The 18,740-nt window shown below is 56.1% G+C and overlaps 2 protein-coding genes across 8 annotated transcripts in view; both read left to right on the top strand.

The window, feature by feature from the left end:
- The window catches only part of ZC3H7B (zinc finger CCCH-type containing 7B), a 39,909-nt gene extending 31,150 nt beyond the window's left edge, over positions 1-8,759 (top strand). For all 7 annotated transcript variants that reach the window (XM_023535914.1, XM_023535916.1, XM_011369052.2 and 4 more), the window contains 7 exons: positions 1,910-1,995; positions 4,153-4,286; positions 4,426-4,531; positions 4,665-4,773; positions 5,046-5,179; positions 5,303-5,466; positions 5,822-8,759. In XM_023535914.1, coding sequence (XP_023391682.1) covers positions 1,910-1,995; positions 4,153-4,286; positions 4,426-4,531; positions 4,665-4,773; positions 5,046-5,179; positions 5,303-5,466; positions 5,822-6,074 — 986 coding nt within the window. In that variant the 3' untranslated portion in view covers positions 6,075-8,759. The remainder of the gene's footprint in view (positions 1-1,909; positions 1,996-4,152; positions 4,287-4,425; positions 4,532-4,664; positions 4,774-5,045; positions 5,180-5,302; positions 5,467-5,821) is intronic.
- Positions 8,760-12,692: 3,933 nt separating this feature from the next.
- TEF (TEF, PAR bZIP transcription factor) overlaps positions 12,693-18,740 on the top strand; it is a 22,206-nt gene continuing 16,158 nt past the window's right edge. Inside the window, exon 1 of the mRNA XM_011369049.2 lies at positions 12,693-12,944. Coding sequence (XP_011367351.1) covers positions 12,842-12,944 — 103 coding nt within the window. The 5' untranslated portion in view covers positions 12,693-12,841. The remainder of the gene's footprint in view (positions 12,945-18,740) is intronic.

Genomic DNA, 18,740 nt, shown 5'->3' with positions numbered 1-18,740 from the left:
CACTGGCTACCTGGGTGGTCGTCAGCAAGTCATGTCCCCTCACTGAGCCTCCACTTACTTATCTGTGAAATGGTGATCATCATCTCCGGGTCGGAGTTGACGGTCAAAGCTATTTACTCATTCATCTCACAAGTATTCTCTGAGCACCTGTTCTGTGTCAGGAGACGGTGACCTCAGAACTGACCTGTGTAAGTGAGGGCAAGGCAGACAGTATAACAAGTGGGTAATAAATACTGCGTTCCATCCCTTCTAGGACACACATTTCTCCCCACTGCGTGTCATAATTTAATTAGTAGTATTTTGTGTGTGTGTGGAACATAAAATAATGGTGCATCTAACAATCGATGTCATCATAGAGTTAATGAAGTAGCGTGACATGATTCAGATGTGCATCAGTGCCATGAGGAAAGGAGCTCAGCAGGACGGAGGGGGACTCGGGCTGGGGCGTGTGGGTAAGACAGTGGGGAGGCCTCTCTGAGGAGGTGGCGTTTGATCAGGGAAGGGTGGGGAAATCATTCGGACAGAAGAAACAGCAGGGCTGGAGGCCCCAAGGCAGGAACAAGCTTGGTACAGAAAGACTGTTCGTGAGGACAGAGCGGCTTAGTGCTGGGTGGTGGTGGCCAGGCGCAGGGGTGGGGTGGGGGTGCAGTCAAAGGTGAGGCTGCCAAGGTCGGCAGGGACCCGAATGTGGACAGAAATAGTTGGGATTGTTCTCAATGCGATGTGCAGGGTCTGGAGGGGTTTCAGCAGGTGGAATCGTAAGATCTGATCAAGGTGTTTTAGAAGTCACCCTGCGGGCAGGGCGCGTAGAAGGGCGAGGGTGGAGGGAGGACCACAGGGAGGCTGCCTTGGGCCAGGCGGGGAGCAGCGGGGGTGGAGGAAGTGGTTCCATTCTGGGTGTATGCTGACGGCAGAGCCGACAGGAGTTGTTGATGGACCGGACGTAAAGTATGAGAACAAGGATGACGTTAAGGTCGACACCAAGGTTTCTACTAGAGTAACTGGAAGAATGGAGTTGCCACCTTCCGAGAAGGGGAGGCTCCAGGAGGAGCAGGTTTAGGGGTCATATCCAGGCTCAGTGTGGAATATGGGGTTTGAGCCTGTTGGACTCCAAGTAGAGATCTGGGACAGACAACCGGATGTGGGCAACTGGAAGTTCACAGGAGGTCTGGGCTGGAGAAGCATGTTTGGGAGTCATCATTAGGAAAATGGATGTCAGGCGCAGTGCCTGGCCCCGAGAAAACGGCCGATGACAAGTGGCCGCTGTGGAGCAGTATCCGTAGGACAAGGTTGATAGTGACATAAGTTCTGGGGAAGGGCCTGGAAGGCTGGAGGGGGTGGGAACAGGGCCGACTTCGTGGGAGAAGTGCCAAGCTGCACCCAGAGAATGAGCTCAGTGTCAGCAGTCAGCTGGGAGGGTCCGGGCCACCAGCTTCTGATATGTGCCTTTTGCTGACTGGGCCCCTCAGTGAGCTGGTGGACTGAGCTGGGCTAGGCACAGAGCCCGAAGAACCATGGGGCTAGAGGCTGCCAAACAGGAGTCAGGCTTGAGGTCCCACTGAGGGAGGTGGGGGTCAAGGAAGAGTGCTGGTAGCTGGCCGCAGAGACGGAGTCGCCATGCCACACTGCAGGGCCAACATCTTTCTCCTGCATTTTCTTACTCCGGGCCGCACTTTACTTCCTCAGTCCCTGTGAGGGCTTGGAGCAGGCCTCTGTCCCAGGCACGCATGAACAGATGGGCCCAGAGACTAGCAGTTCCCTTGCACCCCTGACACTTTTTGTGTCAGGCCTAACTGGGGAAGGGGCTCCTCCACCTGGGCCTGGGGTAGCACCAGCGCCTCGCAGACCCCTGCCTTTCTCCTCACTGAGCTGCTTCAGGGACACCCATGTCTGCTCTCACCCTCTGCAGGCATGACCCACGAAGACATTGTCCAGGAATCTAAGAAATACTGGCAGCAGATGGAGGCTCATGCGGGAAAGGCCAGCAGCAGCTTGGTAAGGCCCAGGGTTGGCGTTGGGGGTGGGGTCAGTCCCATCCCTTTACCGGGACATCATTTCAGACTTACCAGAAAATGTAAAAATAGTACAAATATTTAAAAAAGAAATAAAAAAAGAATTTGCGTATGCAAATTCCCCAGATGTTAACGTTTTACTACATTCCATACTCGCATTTCTATAAGAAACGTGCACACTTTTTTCTGAACCATTGGAGAGTAAGTTACAGATGTGACGTTTCCTCAGCCGCAACTACTACGGCTACGTGTATTTCCTGAAAACAAGAGCTCTTTTTACATGATAGACACATGAGCGTTATCAACATCACAGAGTTAACGTTGGTGTAATTGTTCAGATTCTGGCGTACTGTTCCTCAGATTTCGTGACTCGTCCCCAGATCCTGGGTAGCACACTGCATTTATCCATCGTGTCTCTTTGCCTTCTTTAATCCTGAACAGTTTCTCAGTCTTTCTGCGTCTTTTGTCACTCTGACATTTGTGAAAAGCCGGTTGCCTCATAAAAGGCCCATCCATCCGGGGTTGTCTGATGGTTCTTCGGACCTCAGGAGGAGGTTATGTTTTTTTTTTTTGGTTCACTCATCGGGAGGCACATCATCCGATTTGCCCCTTTACTGTGGTAACTCGGTAACATGGTTAAAGGTGCCTCTGCTGTGAAGGTTTCTCTACTGTGAAGTTATGTTTTTCCCCTTTGTAATTAATAAATATCTCTGGGGGCGATACTTGAGACTATGTAAATATTCTGTTGTCCTCAGACCTTCATCCACTGATCGTATCATCTCCCGTCCCTCTTGATCCTCATTCTGATCCTGAGAAAGTGAGCTGTGGCATTGTGGCATTTGCAGTTGGGGAAACAGAGGCTCAGAGCAGACTTGAGACATGCCCAGGGGTGAAGCCCGGGTTCTCTGACATCTTGCCCAGAGCTTGCTCTGCTCCCTCCCCGCCGTACAGTCACATTGCCCATGAGCTGTGTGATGGTCCTGGGTGGGAGGGACCATAGTCCTGCCTGCCATCTCCCAGGGTGGGTGTGAGGCTCATAGGAGGTGACCACGCTGCAGCTTGCTGAGTCCTCACTCTGCACTGGCCCCGTGCTGTCCTGCCGCAGGAGGTTGGGATCATTGTAACTTAAGATAACAGTGAGGACAGAAGCGGGGCGCCTCAGGGCCCAGGAGATGGTGACCGTGATATGAGGCCTGCATGCCATCCACACATGACGGGCGACTCCCTCACCGTGCCACCTTGGGAGAAGGCCGGGCCCTGGCCCCTCCTGGTGTGGCAGGGGGCCAGGGGCAGGGCAGGCTGTCTGGGGTAGGCCTGGCCCAGGCTGTTGACAGGCTGCCCGTCCCCCGTGGGCCTCCCCTCTCTCCCTAGCCCCCTCATTCATGGTCCTCTTTCTTCCTCTCCTCTCCTCTGGTTGCTCCCCTCCTCTGTCCCTCTCTTGTTCCGTCCTCTTTTCCATCCCCCTCCCCGCATTTGGTTTATTTTTGGTCCTGGCCAGGAGCCTGACTAGGAAGCAGTGAGGGGCTCAGGCTGGACCTGAAGAATCGTCTTGTAGAGAGAGAACACTGAGTTCTTGCCACTTCCTATTCCTCTAAACCCCCTTCGTCCTGCCCAGGTCTGCTGCCAGGGTCCCCAGGAATGAGTGCGGGCCTAGCTGCCCAAGGATGCCATGATGGGCTTCGACCCTCTGTTGCCACCAGGAGCCCTAGCCTTCCCACCACGATAATACTCTCTGGACTGACTAGGAAATAGAGCTTCTGTGCCAGCCTGGCCGTGGCATGGGCTTGAGGTGGCTTGCTTGCTTGCCATCAAATGGCAGGACCAGTGGCACCGTGGGGCTGAGGACAAGATGCCAGGGTGGAAGCTGCCGGTGCCCATGGCACAGCCGCGCCATCCCGCAAAGAAGCACGAGCACCCACCTCATGCTAAGTCCCCATCCTCAGGCCACTTACCCGTGGGTGGGTTAGTGACCTCTCTGAGCCTCTGCGTAGAGTTGGGAGTCACTTCCCACCAGTAAGTGATACTGGACCAGCCCATTCCAAGGTGCTGTTTAGCCGTAACACTCTCGGAGGCCACCTGCGTGACAGACCCCAGGGCCTCAGCCCTGGTGCCTACAGCTTCACTCGCCTCTCTCCGACAGGGCGCCTCACGGGCACATGGGCCCAGCACCTTTGACCTGCAGATGAAGTTTGTGTGCGGCCAGTGCTGGAGGAATGGGCAGGTGGTGGAGCCTGACAAAGACCTCAAGTACTGCAGTGCCAAGGCCCGGCACTGGTCAGTGGGCGCGGGCGGCGTGTGGGAGGGGTGGGGGCCACTCGAGCACCACTTGAGGAGGCTGGGCGCTCTGTGGAGGTCACGTAGCCCGAGGCTCTGCCCGAGCCCTCCCTAACTGGCCCCCTGTGCTGCCCTGCAGCTGGACCAAGGAGCGGCGGGTCCTTCTGGTGATGTCTAAGGCCAAGAGGAAATGGGTGTCGGTGAGGCCACTGCCATCCATTCGCAACTTCCCACAGCAATATGACGTGAGTGCCCGCGTGGGCTGCAGGGGCGGTGTGACCTTGGCCGGGGGTACCACGGGGCCCTGGGAGGGCTCGTTCTCCAGCTGGGGCGGTGACAATCCAGAGGGACCCAGGAGGCTCTCCCCTCACCCCGCAGCTCTGCATCCACGCGCAGAACGGCCGCAAGTGCCAGTACGTGGGGAACTGCTCCTTCGCGCACAGCCCGGAGGAGAGGGACATGTGGACGTTCATGAAGGAGAACAAGAGTGAGTGGGCAGGGCGGGGCCCGGACCCGTGTCCCCTCACTGCCGGCACCCCAACTCATCAGCAGGCCCAAGAGCTCCTGCTGCACCTCCCTTTGTCGCCCGGACCCTCCTCTGGGCGCCCCAGGCCCCGCCCTCTCTGGTCTGTGGGCGACCGGGCGGCCCAGCAGCAGCAGAGCCTGGGATGCCCTCAGCTCCGCAGTCTGGCAGGGGTTATGGGGCAGAACGGATGGAGCATCCCCTCACCAGGCACTTTGTCCCCTATTTCCTACCAGTCCTGGACATGCAGCAGACCTACGACATGTGGCTGAAGAAACACAACCCAGGGAAGCCAGGGGAAGGGACCCCAATCAGTTCCCGGGAAGGGGAGAAGCAGATCCAGATGCCCACGGATTACGCCGACATCATGGTAATGACGCCTCGTGCGTGTTGGTGCCGTGGTCTGGGCCAGAGTGGGCACAGGCAGAGGGGAGGGGTTCAGCCCCCGCGCAGAGGCGTGAGGAGCGGGCACCCATGGTGGCTGTGCCCCCAGATGGGCTACCACTGCTGGCTCTGCGGCAAGAACAGCAACAGCAAGAAGCAGTGGCAGCAGCACATCCAGTCCGAGAAGCACAAGGAGAAAGTCTTTACGTCCGACAGCGATGCCAGCGGCTGGGCCTATCGCTTCCCCATGGGCGAGTTCCGGCTCTGCGACAGGTGCTCTGGGGGCCGGGCCCGGGTGGACGGGCAGTGGGCCTGGGGAGATGAGGCGGTGGCTCGCTCGGGCTCTTCTTGGCCCAGAGGTGGTGCACAGGGTGGTGTGTGCGAAACAGCTGCTCCTGGGTGTGAGAAGCTGGGGGCAGGGTGGCACTCGGCCAGGCCCATCCCTTGCAGCCCTGGGTCAGGTGCTAGAGAGGGTGGGGACGTGCCCGCTCTCCGCAGGACTGAAGCTGCCGGGAGAGGCTTGCAGGGGGCGGGGGAGGCTAAGTGGCTAAGTGCTGGCTCGAGGTCTAGCAGCCTGTGTGGGCAGGGCACAGGGCTTGGGCAGTGAGCCTCCTGCTGCCCTCCACAGGCTCCAGAAGGGCAAGGCCTGCCCAGACGGGGACAAGTGCCGCTGCGCTCACGGGCAGGAGGAGCTCAACGAGTGGCTGGACAGGCGCGAAGTGCTGAAGCAGAAGCTGGCCAAGGCCCGCAAGGACATGCTGCTGTGCCCACGGGACGACGACTTTGGCAAATACAACTTCCTGCTGCAAGAGGATGGCGACGCTGCCGGTGCTGCCCCGGAAGCCCCTACTGCTGCCCCTGCCGCCGTCGCCGGGGAGTAGCGCCAGGGCTTGGTCCTGAGTCAAGTCCTAGGGTCAGGGCCGGGGGGTGGGGACAGAGGGCCTAGTAGAAGGGCCAGGGCAGGCCAGGACTGGGGGCGGAGGGCCACCCTCACCAGGCAGCCCCCAGCCCTCGGGGCCGCCCATCCCGTCTGCCCCCACCTCCCCAGTGTGCAAGCCCAGGTGCACGTGCTGCAGCCACAAGCTGTCCCAGGGTCCTCATCCCGCCGAAACCCTGGGCAGGCCCTCCCCCACCCCCGGCGCTCCTGGTTGGGGAAGGAGGGGCCCGGCTGACCCCTCCAGCTTCAACTACAGCTTTAACTTCAGTCTGCTCCTAAAGGGGGCCCAAAGCTCAGGGTTGGGGAGCCTGGGGTCCCCACTTGAATCTGCAGCAGGAGGGTCCTCCCTGCCCCATCCTTGCCCCACCTTCACCTCCCTGGGGGCAGATCAGGACACAACAGAGGACTGGAGGCCCCAATTAGCTTTAAAATGCAACTCCAGAATGGAGCTGGGGACACTGTACTGGTCACTTACCTTCTGGGGCCTCAGTTTCCCCTCTGCTTAGAAGAGCGGGAGGGGCTGGGCTGGATGACCACTGGATTTTGGCTCTCTAGTGAGGCCACCAGCCCAGCCCCTCTCCCTCTTGGGCCACTGAATATAGATTGTAGATGCTCAGAGCCTTCAGAAATGACCCAGCCCAAACGTCCATTTTGCAGATGGGAAAACTGAGGCCTAGAAGGGAAGAGTGACCTGTCCAGGGTCTTCAGCTCACGGCCTGAGGTGGAGCTGGGGTGCAGACTCATGGTCAGGAGACCGAGAGCTACTCATCAGCTGGAGCCTCCAGGCTCTGAGCAGGAATATGCCAGTCTGAATACAGCTGGGGTCCCAGGCAGTGCCACCCAGGGACTAGGGAAGGGAGGCTCAGCACCCATGGAGGGACAGTCCCCTCCTGAGGATGGTTGTGGGGAGTGTAGCAGCAAAGGTTCCTTCCCCATGCCGCTCAGGGACGGGTGATAAGGAAAGGTGGTAATGGACAGGGCACCCATGGGCTTGGGTTCTGCATGAGGTACTAGGGGGAGAGGGATGCAGAGAGAACACGTGACCCTGGGCACCATGGGCCAGTGCAGGATCAGACGCGCATCCCTCTTTTTGGGGGACCCAGCGTGGTCTTCCCCTTTTTCCCTAGATCTGGACATACAATTATAACCATCTGTCCTGGCCCCTCCCTGCTCCCCAGCCCTAACAGCTGCCTAGGACCCCAGCTGATCCCCAGCTCCTGTCCCCACCCACCAGTCCCCTGTCCCTGTTCCCCTTGTCTGATATCCGTGTGCACCCCGTCCTCTCCACCCCACCCACTGTGGGCAGACCCAGCCTTCCCTGGTTCCCTAGACATTCCAGAATGCCCCACACCATTGGCACAAGAAGTGGGGCCCCCCGGAAGGAACTGGGGAACAAGGCTGGAGTCAGGGGGTGAGATGGAGAGCATAAATACCCCTTATTTCTCCTCAAGCAAGGATTGATAGTGTGCGATATGACGCTGGGCACCCCAGGCCGCAGAACCCTGTTCCCCCTTGGCGCCACTGCCCAACCTTTCCCCCAGTAACCGTGGCATGCATCCCTTCCTCCCGCTGCCCCTTCCCCCGGCAGGCCAGCACTGCAGAGTTTGGGTGTTGGCGGTGTGGCTGGAGGGGAGACGAGACCACACCCAGGGTGGGGGCCGGTGGCCGTGAAATGTCAATGACACTTATTTTCCCTGATCCGTGGTGTTGCAGTCTGTCGTCACCAGCCTTGTTTTTAGTGTGTATATATGTCGCCCCCGTGATGCATATATACACAGGTATTAAATATATCGCTCTATATAATATTATATATGTGTGTGGTATCCAACGAATCGCTTCTAATGAGGGCTAAAGATAAAGAATTTGGCCAGAAAATGCAGCCATCCTGGTGTAATTAGGAGGGATTTTCAGGGTCATCAAGGCATTTCCGAGGATTCAGGGACTGGAGCCATGGTCAGGTGATAGGGGCAGAAGTGGCCCTGCCTGAGCCCAGCTCTGCCTGGGGGCTAGCTTCCAGACCACCCAGCCTAGCGGGGAGAGAGCAAGAGTGCTCAAAGAAGAAGAAATGATTGATGTTTGTCTCCCACCAAGGGAAGAGGATTAGAGTCCAGATTTTTCTTCAGCCCATTATCTCTCCAGGGGCCCTTGACATCTGGGCCTTCCTGGCCTGGCCAGATCTGGACCCTCGAGCAAGAGGCAGGGAGGGGTCGTGGGGAACAGGCAACAGGAGTACACTTTGAATGATGAGGATAATTATTTCAGTCGTGACCCTGACTGGGAGGCTCAGAGAGTGGAATCGGGCCTGTGCCCACCGCCATCAGGCAGGGATGAGACATCATGGGGAACATGGTGGGCGGGGCAGGTGTCCCTGGTGTGAGTGCCCCTTAGCGGTGGGCAAAGAGGGATGCTGCATTTCTCAGCTGGGCAGTAATCAATTTAAGGGTCCTTTTAAAATGTCTGTGTATTAAAAATTTAAGAATACCACACTTTAATATTAAATATTCATAAGGTCTAGTATCTCGATAATAATGTAGATGTTTTAATAACAATTTTTGTCCTTCTTAAAATAAAATGAAAGAAACTTGCTTCTTTTAGCCTTTGTTCTAGAAAATAAACGTGTGCATTTTGACCTCTGTCCCCAAGGTGTCGCTCCTGTTCCTCCCTGCCTGGCACTTGCACTCTGGGGCCTGGTCTGCTCTATACTCATGCAGCAGAGTTGGCCTGCACTGGGCATGCCTCAAGGCAGACATTCCAAGGGGTGAGGGGCAGGTCTGTGTCCCTTTGTAAACAGGGCAACTCAGCTGACCCCAGCTCAGGCAGCACCTCTGCTGACAGGGACAAGTTGTGCTCTGCACAAGTGGCCCCAATAGTCACCCTTTGCTGGCACTCATGCAGCCTGCCTGCTCTCAGCCCACCTAGTGGGCTGTCCAGTGGTACCCACACCTCCCTGCTTTTACCATGTGCACCATCCTGGGTTCTAAAGGGCTGGCTCTGTACCCTTTATGCATGTGGCTTTTCCAGAAAGGTGAGGGGTCATGCTGTGCTTTGGAATATGATCCCAGCTGCAACCCAGACTGCTCTCTGGGCCCAAGGGAGATCCAAGTCACATGGGCTTCCTCATCTTTAAAAGGAGACCGTGTATTAGATCAAGAACTTTCAGTGGGGTGTACCTGTATCTGCTGGGGTGGGAAATACTTTCTGAAATCTCGGATTGTATGGAGGGTCCTGAAGGGAGGGCCTGCACATGTTCAAGTGCAAGTTCACCAGACAGCTTCAAACTGTAGTACGGCGTGGCCCCAGGAGCAGAGGTCCAAAGCCTGTGACTTCCGAGGACGGAATCATGTGGGCCCGGTGTGCAGTCGGGGCTCAGATGCTTGATAAATGAATGACCAGATGAGTAAGAGCAGAAGCGACTGGATTGAGCACCTGTGTGCCAGGCACTGTGGATGCAGCACAGCTGTTCTCCAGAACAACCCTGCATGTGTGGTGTTCACATCTTACAGCCAGAAATCGTTCAGCGAAGGTTCCCAGGACCCTCAGAAAGGAGGCAGAAAAAAGACTGAGAACCACTGGGAACTGGCCTGATTTGCAAAGGTCCCTTCAACGCTGACATCTGGGGTTCTCGGCACCCCTGACCACATGGTGAAAAACCAAAGCGCCACGGCGAGGTACTGCTCCCGAGGGAAGGCGCAGGCCCACCCTCAGGCTGCAGCGGTCATGGGCCTGCATCAGGGCCTCCTTTGAATCTGGAAAATCAGAGAGTGAGACAGGCAGGACGTCCATGAACCCAGTGGACTAAATTCTTAAATTCTCATAAATTCTAAATCTCTCCTGGTCCTCATTTAGCTCAGGTTGGTAAGGACTGAGCAGCCACCCCATCGCAGCCACCCCATCTCAGATCCTGGGGATACGAGAATTCCTGAAGAATCATGGCTTCCCTTGACCCCCCAATCTGCTAGGGGAGACAGACCTACAGGGAAGAGTAGGAGTGTAGGGTGATGTGACAGGCTTGGGGGTGGGACAGATACTCCAGGTGCCAGGGAAGGTGCCTCCTCCAGGCTGGGGAGCCAGGGCCGGCTTCCTGGAGGAGGTGATGCTGGAACTGAGGCTTAATAAGACTGTCATTTGTAATCGATGTGCACCTACTGTTGTGCATCTTGCTTTTTCTCTGTTACATTTCGCATGTGTGTCTTCATGCCCTGATGTAACCTAGATATTTACAGTCAGTGGCTGACACTTCATTCGTCAAGGGACCAGAGTTGGTTTGAGCAGCCCCTAGTTACTGAACGCAGGCCTGTTTCTGGTCTTCGTTCCTATGAACAGGGGCTGCAGTGACCACCACCACCGTTGTACCCCTGTGGGCTCCTCCCTGCCTCTGGGGCCATCTGGGCAGGAGGGGTGACTGTCAGGGACTTGCGAATATGAGTGGGGACAGCTCTGCACCTCTACAGAGAGCCTTGAGGGCTCTGCTAGAAACTGCATCCACATGCCCACAACCAGGGGAGCCATCTACAGCAAGACTTGAGCCAGTATACCCAAGAAGTACAGACAGTCACAACACATTGGCCACTTGGCCTTTCCAAGTGTCCCCAGGCTTATGTGTGGCCTCATCTCCCCCTACCTCTGCCCTTCCTAGCCACTTGACCCAGCAACCTGCTGATGTGGCCCTTGTGTGACCACAGGCGATGCTACAAGCTGGACCCCCTGGATGCAGAGTGGGGGTGCCAGGTGGACTGACACAGTGGATTGAAAATTCCTTAAGAGTAGGGACTTGCCTGGCCCGGGTTGGTTACTTAATTTTGAATTCCTCTAGAGGTCGAGGCAGTGCCAGGTACGCAGTAAGTGCTCGTTCGTGGTCTGAGAGGCTTAGTACATTCGTACATTGAAAGGGGTCTGCAGAGAGCTCAAGGGAACGAATCTCCGAGAATGAAATGTCATGCGGCAAGTGGGTATTTTTGAGATAGGTAGGGTACTTCCTGTTACCTCAAATCACACTCTGCGGGCACCTACCCACTCCACCTTTGAGGTAAGCCTGTCTTACACACGAGGTTCTTGGAACAAGGAATGGTTAATGGAGCCCAGCCTCAGTCAGCCACAGCCTGCAGATCGAGGCAGCTTGCACGCCAGGCCCACTGTACCCTCACACCTGGAGTCACAGAGGCAAAGGGCACCAGAAGGATAGATACGAAATTAAATGTGTTACGAGGAAGGGGAATGGGAGGAGGGACAGGGGTAGAAATCACATTTCTAAAGGTGAAGTCCTAGGGTCAGGGGTGGGGGGTGGGCTTTTGAGCTTTGAGCCGTGTGCTGTTTTTTGTATTCAAAAATTGAAATTAATTTTAATTATTTCAGGAAAAGAACATGGTTTGAGAGGGCTATGAGGGAGAGACGAAGAGTAACTAGAGGACAAGGCGAGGGCTGTTAGGAAGGGGTGTGGCCAGAAGGCATTCTTAGAGTATGTTTGATTCTGTGCAAAATGAGATTTTGGAAAGCTGCAAAAGACTGCATAGAAATCAGCTATAGTCCAAGGAAGCAACTGCTTATTGCATCCAAATGGGAGTGTCACGGACACAGAACCAGAGCTGAAGGGAAATTCAGAGGTCACAGCATTCACTAGTTTCAGGCTGGAGACCCAGAACTGCACTGCTTGTTCACGATCCCACATCACTGTGGAAGCACCAATAGCGGACGCCCCCTGGCCAAGTCTGATGTTGGTCTTCGGTGGAGGGTGACATATAGAACTTTGGCTTCAAATACACATCCAAGTGGCCTGGGGACCACGGAGGCCATTGTCCTGGTGAGAGGGCCAGGGAGGGGACTATAGCAAACAGCCAATTGCTACCAAGGTTCCCAGGACAGGGTGGGAAGGACATCCTCCAGGACACACCTGGGCCAGGTGCGTAGAGCTGCCCCCTTTCAGTAGTGACTGTTCTGCCTGCCCTCCCAGTGCGTCTGCTGGCGCCTGCCTCGTCTTCTCTCCGGAAGACTAAAGGGACCCCAGCCTGCAGGTTTTGTCCCTTCCCTTAGGACAACAGACTTGAGGCTCTGCAGACAGTGGAGAGCCCAGTTACATATGCCACACGCACATCCATGTGCCTCGCAGGGCACAGGTGCCTCAGCATCGAAGCACACCAACAGCCCCCGGAGGCTCACAAGCCCGTGGGGACTGTGCGATGCACTGTCATGTGCCTGTCTGTGCCGACACAGTTCTTCCTCTGTGCCGAGCTGCCTGACGGGCCGGGGTCTCAAGTCCCAGCCCGAGGTGGTTTCCCTGGCAGGCCCTGCTCTCCCTTGCATCAGGGCTCCTCCGCTGAGTGTGCCTGAGTGTACAGTGCACGCTCGCTGTGGGCGTGGAGCCGGCTCAGTGTTCTCACCTGGCAGGCCCTGCTTATGGCTCCCAGCCTGGGGGAGAACTTCCCTTTGCAAAGTTAGATAACAGGCCGGGCTCTCTGTCAGAGGATTGGCGCGGTGGCTCCACGTGCTGCAGCTGGCACAGGGCCAGGCCCGCCCTGCTAGGCAGCGGGAAGGGAAGGCCTGGCTGCAGCCGGAGCTGGCAGGTGGCCGAGCTGGGGGTGGACGGGCGGGCTGGGGTCTGTGCTGCCCATTGGCTGCCTCGGGCTCCTGCCCCGCCCGCCTCCAGAGCTTGCGGCTCCTCAGCCAGCTCCTGCCTCTACAGCTGCCTCTGAACTCCCAGAGCAAGCTCCTCCTGCCATGTCGAGCTGCGACCGGATCGGAGTGGCCCCGGCCATGGACATGCCTGAGGTCCTCAAGTCTCTCCTGGAGCACTCTCTGCCTTGGCCAGAGAAGAGAACAGGTAGGAATGGAGGTGGCCTCCATTGGCTGTGAACCCAGGTGCCTAAGGGGTGGGGGTAGCCGGAGCACAGTGGCAGGACAGACATCTCAAGCTAGGGAGGGACCCTTGGTCCCTTCCTGGGCAGGAGGAAGGTCTGGGGTGCAGAGAGAGACACGGTGGGGAGTGCCACTGCAACTCAGGAACTATCCCCTAGGCCTGCGAGCTTGGGGAAGCCATGGCCAGTGTGTGGCCACTGACAGGTGCTGTGCTCATGTGGGACAAGGATGGGACCAGAGGGCTCGGCTGAGAAAATGCACTGGACGCTGATGCTTATTAAGCTCCCTCGCCGTGCATGCTGAGGCGGCAGAGACTGGCAGACTGGAGACTCGGGTAGTCTCCTGTCTGGAGAAGAGGCTTTCCTCCATGCTCCTGCTTCAGCTCCCGCTCGCTGGAGGGCTGAACCCATGGATGGGAGGGAAGCTGTTATGTAACAGAACTACAGGCTCGAAGCCCGGGTTCCTAGGATACCACGGGCAAACATGGGGCGAGGCAGCCGGCGGAGGAGGGCGTGGACCCTGGGGCAGAGCCAGCAGCCAGGCCCAGGTGTCTCCCAAGTCCTGCCTGAGAAACATAAGGCCATGGCTAGCTTTGAGGGACACCTACTCAGGATATCCACCGCCCCCCCACCCCGATTAAATATTCCTCCCAGTCCCCTCTGTTCTAAGACATTGGGGGCTCACACCCAGTTCCTCATCGCTCAAACTCCCCAGGTACCTATAAAGGAGCCCAGCTGTCCTCTGCTGCCCAAATCTGACTTAGGAGCCCAGTGTCCCCTCAGGAGACCCCCCTCAGGCCTCTCCCTCACAGACATCTGGTGTTTCTCATTACCAGGTAGCCCTGGTTGCCCCCGCACAACTTCCTTCTGCTGGACCCTCAGCCCACTCCAGAACTCTAGAGCCTGGGGACAGATGCCCATGGGGAGCTGGGCTCAGGGAAGGAGGGGTGGCAGGCTCTGCTCCCTGGAGAGACTGCCTGAGGGCAGAAGGTGGGTCCCAGAGCTCATGGCAGGGTCCCTGTGGGCTCTCGCAGAGCTCTGGGCTCGGCCCCTCAGCCCACGCCCTGCGGTTTCGAATGCAATCCGGGCCACCCTCAGAGGCGAGCATCACAGAAGGAGTTCCCGTGCCCGCCTAGCACTCAGGACCCCAGCTGCTCAGCAGAAGCAGTCCATCTCCTCAGGACACCCTCAACTCAGCCTGGTGGGTGAGCCACAGCTGACTTTTTTCTTGCCATCTCTGATCGGCCCGTGTAGGCTGATGAAACTGAAGGCCTTACAGTTAGAGGTAGGGGGTGGGGGCTCTCTTCAGTCCAGGGTGCACAGGGACTGGCTGGGCTGCCCGCGGCTTAGAGGGACAGCTCCTGGCTGGCCGGGAAGGGTTCTTGGGGGCAACTCAGGGCGCTGCTCCTCCGATGAGGATGACAGAGCCTCTGAAGTGTGGCAGCAGCTGCTGGTCGCTGGCTCCCAGCTGGTGCACAGAACCCCGCGACAGCCGGAAAGTCCCCATCGCACACTGTGGATGGGCAAAGTCGGGTCCAGCGCTGAGAGGACTTGCCCAAGGTCTCAGGCAGAACTGTGCCAAGAGCTGGCAGGCTCTGACTGAGGATCAGCTGGTCTGGTACGGCGGGGTTGGTCAAGTGGCGTGGGCCAGTGTCTCGGTCACCTCCTCTGAGTGGTATCACTTCTCCATGTGGCATCCCACTGAGAGTCAGAAGCATCCAATAGGTAGATAAAATAAGGTGTCAGTGCACCCCACAAAGACTGCACTCACATCGCTGCCCCCAACCCGCAATCAACACTTTCCAAAGCTCCCAGATTCTCTAAATCTTTTATGAAAATAAAGGTATCTATCTGAAAAGCAATATACTTTGGTGGAAAGAGCACACACAGCACGCAGAACTAGAATTCCCAGTAGTCATGTAGCAAGCACTTTAAAAGTTCTGGATGCCGCAGCTTCCCTCCCTGTGTCCCCGACTCTGGCTTCGAGCTGTGGGAGGAAGACAGCTGAGGTGCCAGTTGCCCTGGCAACAGTTGCCCTCAGGATGGCTTGCCCTTTGCTTTGGTGTAAAAACGGTAGTTTCTCGTGGGGGACTGAGACCTGTTAACAAACTCCTCAGTTTCTCCAGCTCAGTGGCTGTGCTTCAGCACATATTTAGGTCATGTGCTGAGCGTACCTTGGGTCCATGAGGGAATTTCGGAGGGAAGCGGGAGGGGTGTGAGAAATTCCAGGTGTGCTCTCATGAGACTCTGCTCTCCCTGCAGCCTCTCATTCCATTTTCTAGTCTCGAGGACGCTCCCTGAGACCAACCTTGGGGTGTCTTCCTCTCTCTCTTGCCTCCTACCCCAGCCTGTGCAAACAGACCTCCACCTCTTTCCTGACCGGGCTCCAGCCTCCCTTGGCTTCAGATTACAATGGCCACCTGGCAGCCCCTCACTCTGGGCCACTAGTTTGACCGACTTTCCTGTGGGCAGAGAAATCTACGTCCAGCAAAAGGGTGGGTCTGTACGCCAAGCCCTGACTCAGTTTCAGGGGAACTGCCTCTGGGCCCTGATCTCTCCACTGTTCTTACTGTTTCTGCTGCTGCTCTTTCTTCCCAGGATCCTCTTACAAAAGGCGATTCTGTTCCAGACCGCTCACTCTCTTTCTTCTCCAGCTTCTTGAAAGACCCCTCTTCTCTTAACCATACTGTTAGCTCTTTATACCCATTCCTTCCTTACCCTATAGAGCCTTGGCTGTGCTCAAAGGCCAATCCCCCATCTTTCTGCCAGCTTCGGTCACGCAGGCCTCCTTTCTAGGGGGCCAGGCAGCATGAAACACACCCCAAGGTTGAACGAGGCCTTCACCTATTCAGTGGAGCAGGCAGGGTCCTCATCTCGGGGAGCTCCTAATTTGACACTGATGGGTCACCCGGCAAGTATTCTAGACATTCCTCTTTCTCTATCCCCATCTGTAAAAAGTGGGGAAAGAATACCTGATTCCTAAGCTTGTTGCCGGGATTAAATGAGTTATCCCACGTGAAAGCGTTTGCAAACTGTGAAGTCTCACGCTATACTCTCTGTGAAGGGCAAAGAGCAGCTGGTCCTCGCCTTATGCTCCTTCCATCGACATCATATTTGCAATCTGACCCTCATTCCCTCCTTCCTTTGAAGCTTGTCCTTAAAAGAACTGAATGTCGCAAGTTTGTGCGACACATGTAGGGCCACCTCCTCGGAAACTTGGAAACGTGTGCTGAGGGTCTTGGGGGCATGGTGCCATTGGCCCTTCACCAAACCGGACAGCCCAGCCGGAAGGGCCAGAGACAGAGCTGAATGATAACAGGCTGGCTCTCAAGGGGACTTGCTGGGACAGAGGCAGGGGTGCAGAGGAGGGGCCTGGGCAGCCTCCTCTTGGAGGACTGAGCTAAACAGGAGAGGGTGGACTTGGTGAAGCCAGGGCCATCCTGAATGTGGCCTTGGTAAGATACATGTGGTCACCTCCACTCCCAGTAACCAGGCAAAACAGAGAAGTCCTCAAGTTTGCTTGTAGGGAAGAGGAGTGTGAGGGGGCAGTCCTTGTGCTGGAGGCTTAGCTGCTTTAGTCCTTACCATCTACTAAATGGCGAGGAAACCCTCAGGGCCAGTATGCAGGCCAGCCTCTCTCCTTGTTCCCATTGGAGGGGTTCAGCTGTCTTCTCTACCTGTCCCGTCACCAATGAAACAGGAGAAACTCCTTGTCACTGGCTGCCAGAAACTGATGGCAGTGTCCCGGAGCGCCCCCTTCCAGATGGCATTGCATCTTGACGGGCCTGACCCAAGGCCAGGTTGCTCAAGGAATGAACCCTAAATTGAATGACCACTGTTTTCTGAGCATGAGCTGGGTGGGAGTTGTGCCAAGTGCTTTGACATCACGCCTGTGAAATGGCTTTGCAAGGGGGGTGTGATCATACACTCTACAGATGAGCAGACTGAGGCTCAGAGAAGGGAAGGCCACATAGTTGTCAGGGGTTCCAACTCAGCTCCGCCGGCTCCCAGGCTTGTCTCTGCCCACGGGGTGCCGGAGCCTCTGGAACCCCGTCTCAGGGTAGCACCTCTTTGGTCATCCGTTGCTTTTTCAACATTTGTTCATTGAGTGTTTGCTACGCTTGTGGTCTGGAACTGATGCAGGACAGGGCAAATTTCCCCAAGTGACAGGGAGACCAAGCCCAGTACCAAGAGAAGAAGGGGGTCCTTCAGCAGAGGGTGTAGAAAGAATTCAACATGCATGCCAAAGTTGGAGTCAAAAGGCAAGTATTAGAAAAGAGATAACACTCCACAGGGTGTGGTCTCCTCTCAGAGGCAGAGAGTGAGAGGGACAGGGAGAGAGAGACAGAGAAAAGGCACTGAGAGGGACCCTGAGTGTTCTGAGGATTCAGTTTGTTATTCTTTAGTTCCCATGTCCTTTGATAAGGACATCCAGTGAGGAAGGGGAAGAGTATGTAGAGTTAAAAGGTAAGAATATGTAGCGTGATGAAAGGCCTGCTGGCAGTTCCCAGCCTTGAATCCTTAGGTTCCCCGTGGTTTTGGCCGAGTGACTCTTGGTGCCTGTTCCCCTTCGCAGGTGTGGAGAATGGGCTGGTTAGCAATCCCAGCAGAAACCTTCCTTTGTTCTGAAGGTGTCCTCCTAGTCAGGCTACAGGGCCGATGAGCATATTGCAGTCTCTGATTGTGGCTTGATTAAAATTTTAATTCTCTTGCATCCTCCCTACATTAGCATGAATGAGACACACAGGGCCTGCTCACCTGGCAGTTGCATTCCATAGGGAAAGAGCCGACAATAGCAATCAGGAGCCAGGGCTAGCCTCTCAGAGGGAGTGATACTTAAATCAAGGCCTAGGTGAGGAAGAGCCAGAATTTTAAGGCTGAGGGAACAGCTCCTGCAAAGGCCCTTTCCTGGGGCAGGAAAGACACACGTGTCTGAGCAACAGAAGGCCACTGTGGCTGCAGAAGGTGAGCGACAGGGAGAGAAGGCAGAGGTGGGGTTGGAGAGACCTGAAAGAGGAAGAGCCTGCAGGGCCTTGAAGGTCTTAAGGAGAATGAGGCTGTCATCTCTCTGTGTGCGAGGCCCCGCCCACTCCCACTACTCTTGGGGAAGTGGCAAGTGGGGAGGAATGAGTTACTCCCAGAACAATCCAAAATGGAATTATAGTAAGAGTTAACTTCAACCGAGCACTTGCTATGCACCAAGTGCTGCTCACAGCAGTGCCTAAACTGATTACTTCTGACACTCAGGCGCAAAGAGGTTAAGTAACTTGCCTGAGGTCACACAGTTAGAAGTCTTGAAGCAGGAATCAGACCCCGATGATCTGGCTCAGAAGTCCACACCCTACCATGCACCATCAACACAGCTTGCACTGGAGAACGCCTGGCCATCTGGTAGTAGCTGTTGAGACATGGCAGAGGCTGGAGGTGAGGGCTTCTTTCTGCAAATGGTCCCTCTTGGGGAAGCTCTCCATCTGTAATTTGAATCCTGGGAGTGGGCAAAAAGCAAGCCAAACAGGAAACTAGTACTCTTGAGAGTATTGAAGAGATGGGCAAGAGTTAGTAAAGAGCCTCCACCCACCACTCCTGCATTAGAACACAGTGAGACCAAGGTACAAAGCTCAGCTGGGAGCTATGCAGCCACAGGTATGTGGGCTCGAAAGGAGGCAGCCGTTGGCTAGGCTAGTGCTGGGGGACTTGCCATGTTTGTCATGCCAGGTTCAAATGTGAAACACAATGACTTATTTAATGTTAATAACGTTCCA

This window comes from Pteropus vampyrus, unplaced genomic scaffold, assembly GCF_000151845.1.
Source record: "Pteropus vampyrus isolate Shadow unplaced genomic scaffold, Pvam_2.0 Scaffold145, whole genome shotgun sequence".
Taxonomy (NCBI): Eukaryota; Metazoa; Chordata; class Mammalia; order Chiroptera; family Pteropodidae; genus Pteropus; species Pteropus vampyrus.
The sequence above is the reverse complement of the archived record's forward strand: the minus strand, read 5'-3'. Positions and strand labels throughout refer to the sequence as shown.